This window comes from Papio anubis, chromosome 4 (genome assembly GCF_008728515.1).
Source record: "Papio anubis isolate 15944 chromosome 4, Panubis1.0, whole genome shotgun sequence".
NCBI classification, from domain to species: domain Eukaryota; kingdom Metazoa; phylum Chordata; class Mammalia; order Primates; family Cercopithecidae; genus Papio; species Papio anubis.
In genome coordinates, this window is record NC_044979.1 from 66,244,167 (window position 1) to 66,257,178 (window position 13,012).

General features: G+C 34.2%; 1 protein-coding gene across 7 annotated transcripts in view; it reads left to right on the forward strand.

The window, feature by feature from the left end:
* Positions 1-13,012, forward strand: part of DMTF1 (cyclin D binding myb like transcription factor 1) — a 44,018-nt gene that overhangs the window by 18,170 nt on the left and 12,836 nt on the right. For all 7 annotated transcript variants that reach the window (XM_003896378.4, XM_017956993.3, XM_021936110.2 and 4 more), the window contains 6 exons: positions 210-304; positions 2,716-2,830; positions 4,176-4,252; positions 9,077-9,234; positions 10,897-10,929; positions 11,822-11,931. In XM_003896378.4, coding sequence (XP_003896427.1) covers positions 210-304; positions 2,716-2,830; positions 4,176-4,252; positions 9,077-9,234; positions 10,897-10,929; positions 11,822-11,931 — 588 coding nt within the window. The remainder of the gene's footprint in view (positions 1-209; positions 305-2,715; positions 2,831-4,175; positions 4,253-9,076; positions 9,235-10,896; positions 10,930-11,821; positions 11,932-13,012) is intronic.

A 13,012-nucleotide genomic window follows, 5' to 3' on the forward strand; every position in this document is an offset into this window, starting at 1 on the left:
CTGTTGTATCCCCAGCACCCAGAGCAGTATCTACTATGAATTAGGTTCTCATTAACTATTATTAAGCAAATGAATATATACATGTGAAGATGTATTAACAAGTAGTTTGTTAGGAAATTAGATGATTGTGTTTTTTTCCCATGGATATTTTTAGAACAATTAAAACTTGCCATTATTATTCTGGAGATGAACTGTTCCTTTTCTTGAAGTTTCAGAAAATGATCAGAGCTTTGAGGTGACCATGACTGCGACCACAGAGGTAGCAGATGATGAGGTTACTGAGGGGACTGTGACACAGATCCAGGTATAGTAAATCTTTTAACTGTCCTCAGGAGAATGTTCCTTGACACATTGGTTAGCAGATAAAATGATGAGAAACCTCAGCCTCCTAAGTAGCGAGGACTACAGGCACACGCCACTGTTTTGGCCCTTATTATGAAACAAATTACAAAGCTCTTTTGTTTTGATTACTGCCAAAGAGTTAATGAGTTATAATTTAATATTTAACCTCTTGGGTTGCTATCACCATTTTAGTGAACAAAAAACTTTTCTAATAATTGCTAATATTTGTTTAATAAGATTAACTTTAGACACAAAATGAACAAGATGTGAGTTGAAAGTCAGCATAGTTAAAAAGTTCAGAAATAGTCTGTTTCTTACTGTATCTTTGCTGTAAACCAGGTGCAGCTATTTTGACATAGTTTGGTAGTTAATGTACTGTGTCTCATTTCAGTGATGAGACTAGCTTGAAAAATAATTAGAAACTATTGTAAGTCCCTATGTATGTAGTACTTTGTGGTTGCAAGAGGCTTCAATGAGCTGAATATTCTAGGTTTCTAAGCCTTATATATATTATAGGCATGAAATCCTGCAACCAACTCATAAAAGCTTCATTTTAAAAGCAGCAGCATACTAAATAAAGCTGAGGAAACTTAATAGATGCATAAAGTAGTGAAAAATGGGGGTAAAATACTGTAAGACTTATTTATATATCAAGTATAGATAGGTACCCTTCAAGGTACCTAAGTCTCCTGCTGTACTCACTAAACTCATTTATTATTGATGGTGTTGAATACTACTGCTACTGCTTAATAATTATTTGTTCATTTGAGGGAAGATTTGAGCCATAAGGCATTAAATGTTTGCCCCCAAATAGTGGTTAATCAGCATAACAGACTTATTCCAAAGGTTCATGGAATGGGCTTTGCTATATAGACATACTTTGAGAAATGGTGATTTGATTCTCATATCCAACTGATTAAGAGAAGATAAGAGTATTTTCTACATTATAGTTCTTAAAACTGAGTATTGCATGTATCAAGGTCTTTTGATAGCTCTCTGTTATACTCTTTACTGATATATAACTCCAGGATCAAATCTTATAAAATTGTGATCTTCAGAATGTAAGAACCTTAGACACATATAGTTTGTCTCAATTCTTAGCTTTATACAGGTCCTTCTTGATTTAAAAAATCAAAAAGTATGACACATAAATAGAGGGCTATAAAACTTATTCACACTTGTTCCAGTGATTTCCAGCTTTTTGCCCATGAATTCAAAAGCACTTCCATAAACACACTATATATATTACCACCAGATACAAAAATAAAGTAGTAGGCAACAATAGAAATGTGACTTTTCTCCTAATTGTACCTTGGTTGTCCACTGACAGCTTATCTTTTTCCAAAAGAGATGAGGACAGCTTATCTCTTTCCAAGAGAGGTGGGTTTCAGTTTCTCTTCATATTAGAAGTTCAGTTTCTGTTTATTCAAGAAGTAGTAGTTCAGTCCTTCTTAGGATTTACCTTCAGCCAGTAACATTGCTTAGTTTTTTTTTTAGCCCAGAGACTGAATTGGGTTGAGTGGTCACTAAACATGTGACTCTTCCCTTATTCTGTCTATGATAGGCTAATATCTGATACGGTAGCACTGTTGCCAGGTCTTCCTCATTTACATTATGGTTCTCTTTAGGCCAGGGTCAACTCTGCCAAAGGCAGCTTTTTCCCCTGCAGAATTTGTTAAGTTAGATATGCTTGTAACTAAAAATATAGATGGTGGTGGTTGCACAGAAGACTTAACTGCATTAAGAATAAGTAGTACCATACAGTTCTTTGAGAGAAAGGTACATTAATAAGGCTCTAGAGGTTGTCTAAAACAAAGTTGTCAGAAAACAATAAGCAGACCATGATTTTGCAATAATGACTTATGATTTAGCCTGTTAATCTTTTAAGTTAAGAGATTACATTATTGGTGATTTAGGCAGCAAGCTTATCTCGGAGGGCATTAACAAATCATAACACCCAACCCTAGCACTTCCATTTTCCTATCTAGAACAGATAACTGTATATTGTATATTATTGAGCTTATTTACATGTGTAAATATTTAAATTTCCCTGAGTATTCTATGTTGATTTAAATACTTAATAGACTCTTGGCCCATTTTATATAAAACTGAAGCCAGTAGTACACTTACTTGCTTAAATGAAGGTCATATTATGTTAATGCATATAATTGTGTTTTCATACTGCCATAATAAAAATAGCAAGAAATATTTTTTTGTAAATTGAATATATTTTTACTATATCTAAAACAAGTGAATTCCGTATGACTATATTTAAGTTTTATAATGCTTAGGATTACAAAGATGAATCAGGTTGGGCATTAAATCAAGCTGCCACTTTTTTTTTTTTTTTTTTTTTTTTTTTACTTTTACAAGATTTTGCAGAATGAGCAACTAGATGAAATATCTCCCTTGGGTAATGAGGAAGTTTCAGCAGTTAGCCAAGCATGGTTTACAACTAAAGAAGATAAGGATTCTCTGACTAATAAAGGTAAGATATACTGTGAATTTTAGTGCCCAGTGGAAAAAAATGGAGATAGAAAGGGCTTATAGTCATCAAGATTCTGAGTTGGACCTTCATCATTAGGATTGAGCAGTTAGAGTAATTGAGCTTTTCTAACTGAATTAAATTTGGCCCCAAATGACTTTGAATTAAGGTTTTGAAACCACCATTTGTTGTTCAGTAATTAATAATTATTTTTCTCCTTCTGATTTGAAGTAAATTTTGTCTTGTTAATTTTTGAACAAATGCATAGTGGTGGCATTTAAGACAAGATAGTTATTGCTTATGAGAGTAGGAACTCAAGCCTTTTCAAGGGCCTACTATGGTGTGATAAGCGACCTAGAGGCTACCTTAAGCCTTAAACGTAGTGTTTATAGTGTTGGCTATGCTCAAGCATAGCTGGGGAAGGTGCTACAAAAAAAGTGAGCGCTGTGTGTGTGCCACTGTGAAGTACAGAAAGGAAGCAGAAAAATGTAAATCATTTTCAACCACTGTATAGTAAATACTCTTTAAGAATACATTATTCACTTGTTATTCAATATTTACCTTGCCCTAGAGTCCGGGAGACCCTAACCCAGCAGCCCTAGAGGAATTAAAGACACACATACAGAAATATAAGAGGTGTAAAGTGGGAAATCAGGGGTCTGACAGCCTTCAGAGCTGAGAGCCCTGAACAGAGATTTACCCACATATTTATTAACAGCAAACCACTCATCAACGTTGTTTCTATAGATATTAAATTAACTAAAAGTATCCCTTATGGGAAATGAAGGGATGGGCCAAATTAAAGGAATAGATTGGGCTAGTTAACTGCAGCAGTTGTGTGTGTATACCCACAACCTTCTAGCTTTTGTGTTAGGGCCATTATGAACATGTTACAGTGCTGCAGAGATTTTGTTTATGGCCAGTGTTGGGGCCAGTTTATGGCCAGATTTTGGGGTGCTTGCTCCCAACATTTGTATATGTTCTTTTTGCCCATACAATTTTCACTGGAGAAATTTTTCAAAAAGTTTTGAGCATGATTTGGCTTTTTTTACTTTTATGTTTCTTTTTAGCAGTTCTATATTGTTGAAAGGCTAAGAGAGGTAAGTTTTAAAAAATCTTTTAATTATCATTGTCTTTTTTTAGTAGGGTCAAATAAATGTACTATAGCTTAAAATCCGGAAGTTACAAAAGCAAGTTTAACCTAGAGACCTTTCAGATTTCAGAGGAATGAGAAATGAAATTAGCTAAATTTTATCCCCAAATATAATCACAAAGGAATCTTTGGTGTTTTATTTCTTTCAAAGAGTAACTTTTTTTTTTTTTTAACATTACTTGTTTTCTTTTAAAGGGCATAAGTGGAAGCAGGGGATGTGGTCCAAGGAAGAAATTGATATTTTGATGAACAATATTGAACGCTATCTAAAGGTATCTTATGGCATATTTTTATGTTTCACTAATTTGTTTATTGCCAGTTGCAGAAATACCGACACAGTATGTTGTATGTACTTATTAACTTTTTACTTATTTTTGTAATGGATTTTTGTAATGGCTAACATGTTGTAGCTGAGTAATTCTAAAATACATTATTATAGTATAATAATATTTTGAATTCTCAGTTTAAAATCGCTTTACTACTTTAGTTGCCACCCTAAAGTTTAGATAAAATGTTAGTAGCCTCTCAACATTTTAAAGTCTTATCTTTTCAAGAAGGCTATATAGTTTAATTTATATTGTTTAAAAGCTTAAGGTATGCATCTTTCTTTGTTTTGTTTTTGTTTTTGTTTTTTCGAGACAGAGTCTTGCTCTGTTGCCCAGGCTGGAGTACAGTGGCACAATCTCAGCTCACTGCAACCTCCGTCTCTTGGGCTCCAGCTATTCTCCTGCCTCAGCCTCTTGAGTAGCTGGGATTACAGGCATGCACCACCACGCACGGCTAATTTTTGTATTTTTAGTAGAGACAGGGTTTCACCATGTTGGCCAGGCTGGTCGCAAACTGCTGACCTCAGGTGATCCGCCCATCTCGGCCTCCCAAAGTGTTGGGATTACAGGCATGAGCCACCACGCCCAGCTAAGGTATGCATCTTTGAATGAATTTTTGATGTCATAGTAGTCTTTCCCTTTTAAAAAAAATCAAAAATTTAGTTTATTTTCTTATTCAGGTTTATTTCTTGTTAGCTTAGTACTCTTCATTAAATGTCTTTTGAACACAATATTTTTAAGGCTTTGGATTGTGTTAAGGCATGGATTGCTTTAACAGTGTTTGCTTTTGAAGTCAGTGATCCATTTGGGCAGGCTGGAAACAGGTAAAGAGTGATACAAAGCCTTGTATCATGTGAATGATACATGTGAATTCTGTACAAGTTTACAGAAAGAAGAGTTTTTAGAGCAGTTATGGAAAATTTTGGAAGAAAAAGGATTTGAGCTGTCTTAAAGAATGGTACTTGGGCTAGAGTAGAATTGGAGGGAACTACATGAATACAAGCTGAAGCAGCAAGAAATCAAAGATCAAAACCAACGCACATTAAATTAACCCCTTTACCTTGAACTGAGATAAATAGCCTCTGGAAAACTGGGCTCTGAAGTCCATGCCAAAGAATTTGAACTTTATCCTATAGCAGATGAGAAGCATTAAAGGGTTTAAGAAAAGCTAGTAGTTTAGTTGAGTAAGGAATTCGTGGGGTAGATCTGTATTCTCAAGGAAATCTTTCCAGAGACTTGCTGACCATTTCTGTAATGGAGTTAGATTCAAATAGTGTTATGTCTGAAATGTAGACCATCAGCATCATTTGGGGAAGGATGGTATACAGTGTTTAACCATTCTCGTATCGTTTGATATATTGACTGCTTACTTTAGATTTTCCACTCAACACTAATGTAGAAATACAGTGCTGCCTAGATAGAAGGTCCACATTTTAAATTTTAATTTTAACTGCAACTTTCCCAAGCTAAGCTTTTTGAAATATAGAATTTTAAAACTTCTAATTCTTCACTAATAAATGGGATCCTTCCACCATGTTTGTTGTTTTAAGAGAAACAAATACATTGGCCATTGAAAATGAATCCAGAAGTGTATTTAAGTTGTCCACTAGTCACATATGCTTCAGTTAATCCTGGAAAATGCTACTAGTTTAGATAAAGCAGTAATCAGTGCTAAGGAATACTGAACTTTGAGAATTAAGCTAGTTCCTTGTCTATGGGATTAAAGTAGATAATCTCCGAGGACCCTTCCAAGTTAGTGATTAATGGGCAGGAGTGTGAGTAGGATTTGAGACCTTTTAGAGGACTGTTTCAGTAGCCCAACTGATAGTGGCAAAGGACTTAAACTACAGTGGTAGAAATAGAATTGATAGAGAAAGGGCAGATAACCAAATATCTGCAAGGATGCCTGAACTGAATGTTGGGAAAGAAGGAAAAGGAGTTAGAGCAACTTAAGAGTTTTTATTTTAGGTGATTGGGAGAATGATGATCAGATTGGCAGAAATAGGAAATGTTCAAAAGATTATCTTGAAAAAAGATAATTTGTTCAATTTGGGTTTTTGACCATAGCTTTTATTATGTGGTGCTCTTCTAAGACTTCTGTAGAGCCAGTTTTAAACTTCAGAGAGTTCCAATTAGTTGGATGTCATATGTTTCATATTTGGGTTAAAAGGATAAATGAAAGTAACTTCCACAAGCAAGAAAAAGGGCAAAGAGTGTGGAGGCAGAAGAATCTTTTATCTCACTGTATGGTCATCCTGCAACACAGTGTGCTTGCATGTAGTAGATCAGTAAATATTTAGGTTGAATCACTGGCAAAATTGGAACTGCATAAGTGAAAGAATTTTAGAAAACATTCTGAAATGTAGAAATTTTTTGCTGTGAAGTTTCATACATTCAAAAGTATATAAAATGCATATACTGTGATTTCACCTGTTTTTGAAATATATATAAATAGATTAATTCTGTGGATATTCTGTAACTCATTATTATTTTAATATCCTTACCCTTTTATTTAGGTGTATTTCATCGTGCAAATGTGCAAGTTACCCATTTCACAGTTAATGGTCATTTGGGTTCTTTTAGTTTTTTGCTATTCATTTGTACAAATCTAATGGGTGTTAATTATGATTTTAATTTGTTTCTCTGATAACATTTTGATATGCTTATTGGCTATTTGTGTTTCTTCTTTGAAATTCCTGTGTCTTTCACCAGTTTTTCTGTGGCGTTAACTGTTTTGTTTAACTTAGACTTTCTTAATGTATGCTGGGTACTAATGGTTTATTGGTCATTTGTATTACAGATACAAAATTGTCCCAATTTAGTGGCCTGTCTTTTCCTTCTCTTTAGGTGTCATTTGATAAAAAATTTTTAACTGCAGTATCAAGTGTATCATCTTTTTTGTTTGTTTTGCATGCATGCTTGCTTAAGAAATCCTTCCCTGCCTCAAGGGCATGAAGACATTCTCACATTATCTTGTAAAAGTTTTATAATTCTGCATTTCCTGGCTGTAGGTGTGAGATATAATTTCAGTTGTATCTCTTTCTGTATAGATGTCTAATTCCTAACTTACAGTGTCCATTCTGTTCTAAATCAAGCTGCCACAAATTTGTTTCTAGGTTTTCCAATTTGTTTTCAGGTTCTATTTGTTGATACCTGCACCAGTACAGTGCCGTCTTCAGAAGTCCCAATATCCAATGGGGCAAGTCTGTTCATAAATGTCTTAGCTATTCTTGGCCCTTTGCTCTTTTGTTGTAAATTTAAAATCAGCTTACAGAGAGTGAAACATTCAAATGGAGTTTTTATTGGATGGCATTGAATTTGTACTTTGATTTGGGGGGAAGTAATATCTTCACAGTATGTCATCTTCCTGTTGAAAAACATGGTATAACTCTTAGTTCCTCCTCAATGTCAGGTTTTATATTTTCCTCCATAAAGGACATTGATAACTTGCCTAAGTTCTGATACTCTTAATTTTGATGCCGTGTGGGAACTTTTAAAAATGTTATCTAAACTTTGAGTAGAAACGCAAATAACTGCATTTTGATTTTGTATCTAGCAACCTTGCTAAAATTAGTTCTTTTTTAAATCACATAATTTTTTTCATAGATTTTTTTGTGTTTCTACCTATATATTACAAGTGATTCCTCTTTTCTAATCTTTATAATTTTGGTTTTTTAAAAAATCTGATTATCAGTGAATCCTAATTTGGTAAGATATACATATATGAATACTGAATTTTATGAATGCTTTTCCCACATCTGTTGAGATTTTACATTTTTTCCATAAATCTGCTGATGTGATTAATTACATTAATAATTTTCCTGAAATTAACACAAACTTGTATTCCTGGGATAAATTCACTTTTCTACCTGGACATACTAATGTTTTTATACATTGCTGGGTTCAGTGTGCTAAAATATTATTAGGAGATCTATGTTAGTGAATGAGTTTGACCTGAAAATTCTTTTCTGAAACTGTCCTCCTCTGGTTTCACTATTAAGATTATGCTAGCCTGACAAAATAAGCAAAGAAATGTACCCACTTTTTTTTTTTTTTTTAACTTTTGAATAGTTTAAGGACAGGATTATGTGTCTCTTTGGTAGGATTTACCTATAATGTCATCTATGTCATGTGGGCCTACTGTTTTTATTGTGGGAAGATTATTTAATAACTGATTAGATTTTCTTGATGGTCTGTGCCTATTTGATTTTCTGTCTCTTCCAGAGTCAGTTTTGGTAAGTTGATGTTTGATGTCTTCTAGGAATTTATTCATTTTACCAAAATTTAAATTTATGACCATAAAATTGTTCATAATGTTACTTTGTTAATGGTCTAATCTCTGCAGTATCTCTACTTAGGCCCCATTTTCCCATTGCTAATATTGTTTGTGTCATTTTTTTTTTTTTTTTGGCAGAACTTTAATCATTTCAAATTTTATTAATCTTAATGGATGTTTTCAAAGAACCAATTTCTAGATTAGTTTATCCTTTTGATTCTGGATTCCATTGATTTTGCTCTTGTGATTTGCTTCCTTCTACTTTCTTTAGATCTATTTTTAACCTTTTGTAATTGTAAAAGAGTTGACGGAAATTGAATTTATTGAATTTGATAGTTTATTCTTGGAACATTTAAGTGTCACTTTTTTATGTCTTGCAACACCTTAAAAGTTTATATTTGATTTATTAATGAATTAGTGATATTTTAAAAGCATAGTATATCCATATGCATTTTATCAGAAATCCCTAAATCAAAGAAATGTAACCCATTTAGGCACGCGGAATAAAAGATGCTACAGAAATCATCTTTGAGATGTCAAAAGACGAAAGAAAAGATTTCTACAGGACTATAGCATGGGGTCTGAACCGGCCTTTGTTTGCAGTTTATAGAAGAGTGCTTCGCATGTATGATGACAGAAACCATGTGGGAAAGTATGAAAACTTGTAATGCTGCATGTTTTCATGTAATTAGGGGTAATATTTGAGGAACTGTCCATTTTTTTAAAAAATAGAATTATGGTCAAGGTATTAATTGAAGACAGCTATGAATTATTGTTAATATTTTTATCTTCCAGGTCCATGTTGTGAATATGGTGAAACCTTATTATTAAAGCCTCTTTTAGAAATTAGGATCTAATTCACTTTATATAGGTTAGATTTAAGACTTGGCTTACTTAATATGTCAAAGTCTGCTTTGTAGTAAAGTAACATAAAAAGTACAGTACTGATTAAAGATTTAAGAAGTGTGAAAATAACTTGAAATTTATTGGTAACATTTTTCTTATTTGTTTTTAGAATATAGCATTCCTAGGTCAGTGGCCTTTTTTTTTTTTTTTTAAATGCAGAATGGAAAAGAACTACATTTCTGAAAACAATGCATGGATTTCTGTTTTAGGTAGCATTTATGGGAAGGCATCATTAAGATTCTTCAAATGCAGTGATTGTATATTGTTACTGACATATTTTTAATTTCTCTTTGGAAATTTTAGGTGGCAGTAGTATGGCTTATTAGGTACTGCTGAGCTAATGGTGGAGCTCTTTCTCTAGCTCTTCAGCAGCCTGCTAATGAAAATACATTTGAAAGCTGAAGAGGATTAAATTATGTTTTTGTGACAGTGGAAAAAGAGAAAAAATTGTAAATGAAGCATAAATGACTTGTTAACTATTCATAAACTTTCCATGCATTACAAATGGTTACAAAGTGAGCAGACTTTCATAGTTATTAAATGGACATTTTTTAAAAGAACATTACATTGGCTGTATTGAGTACTTGCCTACTGAAATAAAGAGCAAGAGTATGTCAGATGTCCATACCTGGGTAAAGGAAATAAAGATAATTTTAATTTTTTCAGTGCTTTGAGAGAATTTTCTGTAGACTTTTTTTGTTTTTAGATTTTCTTTTTAGCTGTAGTTTACAATGTCACCCATAAGTTTTTTCAGAATAGTTATGATTTGAGAGTGCCAAAATCTAAGTTTGAAATAAAGGAAGTGTTAGACAGCATAGGAGCGAATGTTTGTTTTAAATGTTGATTTTTTTTTCTGGAGAAAATTATACAATCCTTACCTTTATTATAACTAAAAATATTTACTGTTTTAAAAAAATATAAATAGAAGCATTTATTTTCAACTTTTTTTTTTTTTTTTTTTGGAGACAGAGTCTCTGTCGCCCAGGCTGGAGTACAGTGGCACGATGATCTTGGCTCACTGCAACATCTGCCTCGTGAGTTCAAGCTATTCTCCTGTCTCAGCCACCCTAGTAGCTGGGATTACAGGCGCCCGCCACCACGCCCAGCTCACTTTTCTATTTTTGGTAGAGATGGGGTTTTGCCATGTTGGCCAGGCTGCTCCCGAACTCCTTGCCTCAGGTGATCCGCCTGCCTTGGCCTCCCAAAGTGATGGGATTGTAGGCCTGAGCCACCACACCCTGCCTATTCTCAACTTTTATTAATCCACTTTAAAATGGGTTACTTTGAAAGTATTATCATATGCTAAGTGACTTAACATTCAGCTCCCTAAATGAAATTCTGATTTTTATTAAGGTTTTTAGCATTCATTGTTTTAATTGATTTTTTAAAAATTTCTCTGAATTTCTAGATATACACCTGAAGAAATTGAGAAGCTCAAGGAGTAAGTTTTAAAGTTTTTTTCATTCTATTTTTTTTTTAAATGTCTTACGTCCTTAAAAGTTTTACTTTGAAAATTTCAAGAGGTTTTTGGCAGACTGGTATAATTGAATTCTCCTGTTAAGCATGATTGGCCTTAAAAAGATCACATCAAATCCATACTTGCACAAAATAACTATTCTCATAATGTATAAATCTGGTCTCCTGTTGCCATTCACCAGATGCTTCCTCAGACCACTAATAGGGGTTCCAGAAAAGATTAAAGGGCCATTTTTGGTGGCCTGAAGACTAAATTTGGGGAATTCATATACCAGGATCAAAACCAGGGTTGTGCTACATGGCTCAGTTTAGAATGGTGACTTGGCAAATGTTTCAGTGAATATCTGGGCTGACTCAACTTTGCAAAGACTATTGAATCTCAGGAAATAGAATTTTGCTTTATTGAGTTAGGCCTTAACGTATGGTTTAATGAATTGTATGGATCATGAAAAAATTTGAAGGTAGATTCTGTTTATAATCTGTTAAAAGCCTGTGAAACTTTTTTAGATGTCTAAAGAAGAGTTTGTTGGGTATATGCTCAAAAGGGAAAGTCTGGGGCTTGCCTGGGAGATTGTGTCAGTAACCTGAGGGGAAATTGGTCTTTTTTGAACACATATCCAAGTTACTTATTTCTTCTCTGACCCAGGAAAAAGGCAATTGCTGCCTGTTTTTTTTTCACCCACAGACAACTGTGGACCCCAAAAAAAGGCCACACTTTCAAACTTTGGCTCTCAAAGTATTGCTGCCCACAACTTCCAAACCAGTCAAATGGGAAGAAGAAGAATGAAGAATAAATGATGAAATTAAAAGGGAGAAAACAATTGAACCAAATGCTGATTGGCAGACTCTTGTTTTAGGCTCCGGATAAAGCATGGCAATGACTGGGCAACAATAGGGGCGGCGCTAGGAAGAAGTGCATCTTCTGTCAAAGATCGGTGCCGACTGATGAAGGATACTTGCAACACAGGTACTGTGACTGCTCCTGGTAGCGTTTTCTTATCACCACTTAAGCCTCCTCCTGCCCCTTAGGATACTGTCTTTTCTTTGTTCTGGGGGAGCGATTTAGATCATTCACCTTAGTTCAGACTTTATTTTCTAGTCTTCTTTTACTTGAGCTTATTAGATACATCAAACTAATCTTTTACTTTGTTTTTGTAAAAGGTAACATTGTCTTCAGGGACACAACATCACCTTAGTGTCAAGATGATTCGGATCTGACATGTTTCAGTTTTGTAGCAATTTCAATACTTCCCCAGTTGAGAAAGTATTTTGAAGACATATATGCAGCAAGTAATTTTAATTTAGGCCCATCTAACTGTTGAATTTACATTAGCAACAGCTAATCAGTGAGTGTTTATGAAAAACTTTAGTCACAGGTAAGTCCCAAATTAGGAAGAAGCTGTGTTCCAAAGATTTGTACGTATTTTGCTTATTTTAAACTCAAACTATATTTTTCCATAGAAAAAATTTATGATTGGTGTTTCAGTCCCCTGGCAAGACCACAAATGCCTCTTAATGCATACAAATGTCCTAGTCATATTGTTAAACCTAATCTTTGCGACCAACAACGTATTTAGGCTCCGCCATTAACTGTCATTTAACCTTTCTGAGCCTCACTTCCCTCTGTAAAATAAAGAGATTAGAGTAGATGGTCTCATAGTGCCCTTTCAGCCATAATGTTCTCTGAAGCATCCGTAATCCGTGCCCACTGTTTCAATTAAAAAAAAAAAAAAAAGTTCTGAAGTTTAGCTTTAGCTTCTAGGGCATATACATTTTGTCCTTAACCCCTTGCTCTACTAAAATGAAATCAGAACTGTTACCTGCAGAGCAGTGAGAACATACGTCCTACCAGCTTTGTCATTCTGTGACATGGCTAGTTTAATGAAAGAAGCAGGGCTGTAAGCTTTAGATTTAGAATAGGATCTCAGAGGTTCATGTAAGATGCTGTGAGTACAGAACCACTTTTGGTAACATAATTTGGAAGGACACAGTGGCATTTCCTGATTCCCAGCCTGAGGGATTGATAGATCTGCCTGTTTCCTTCTCAT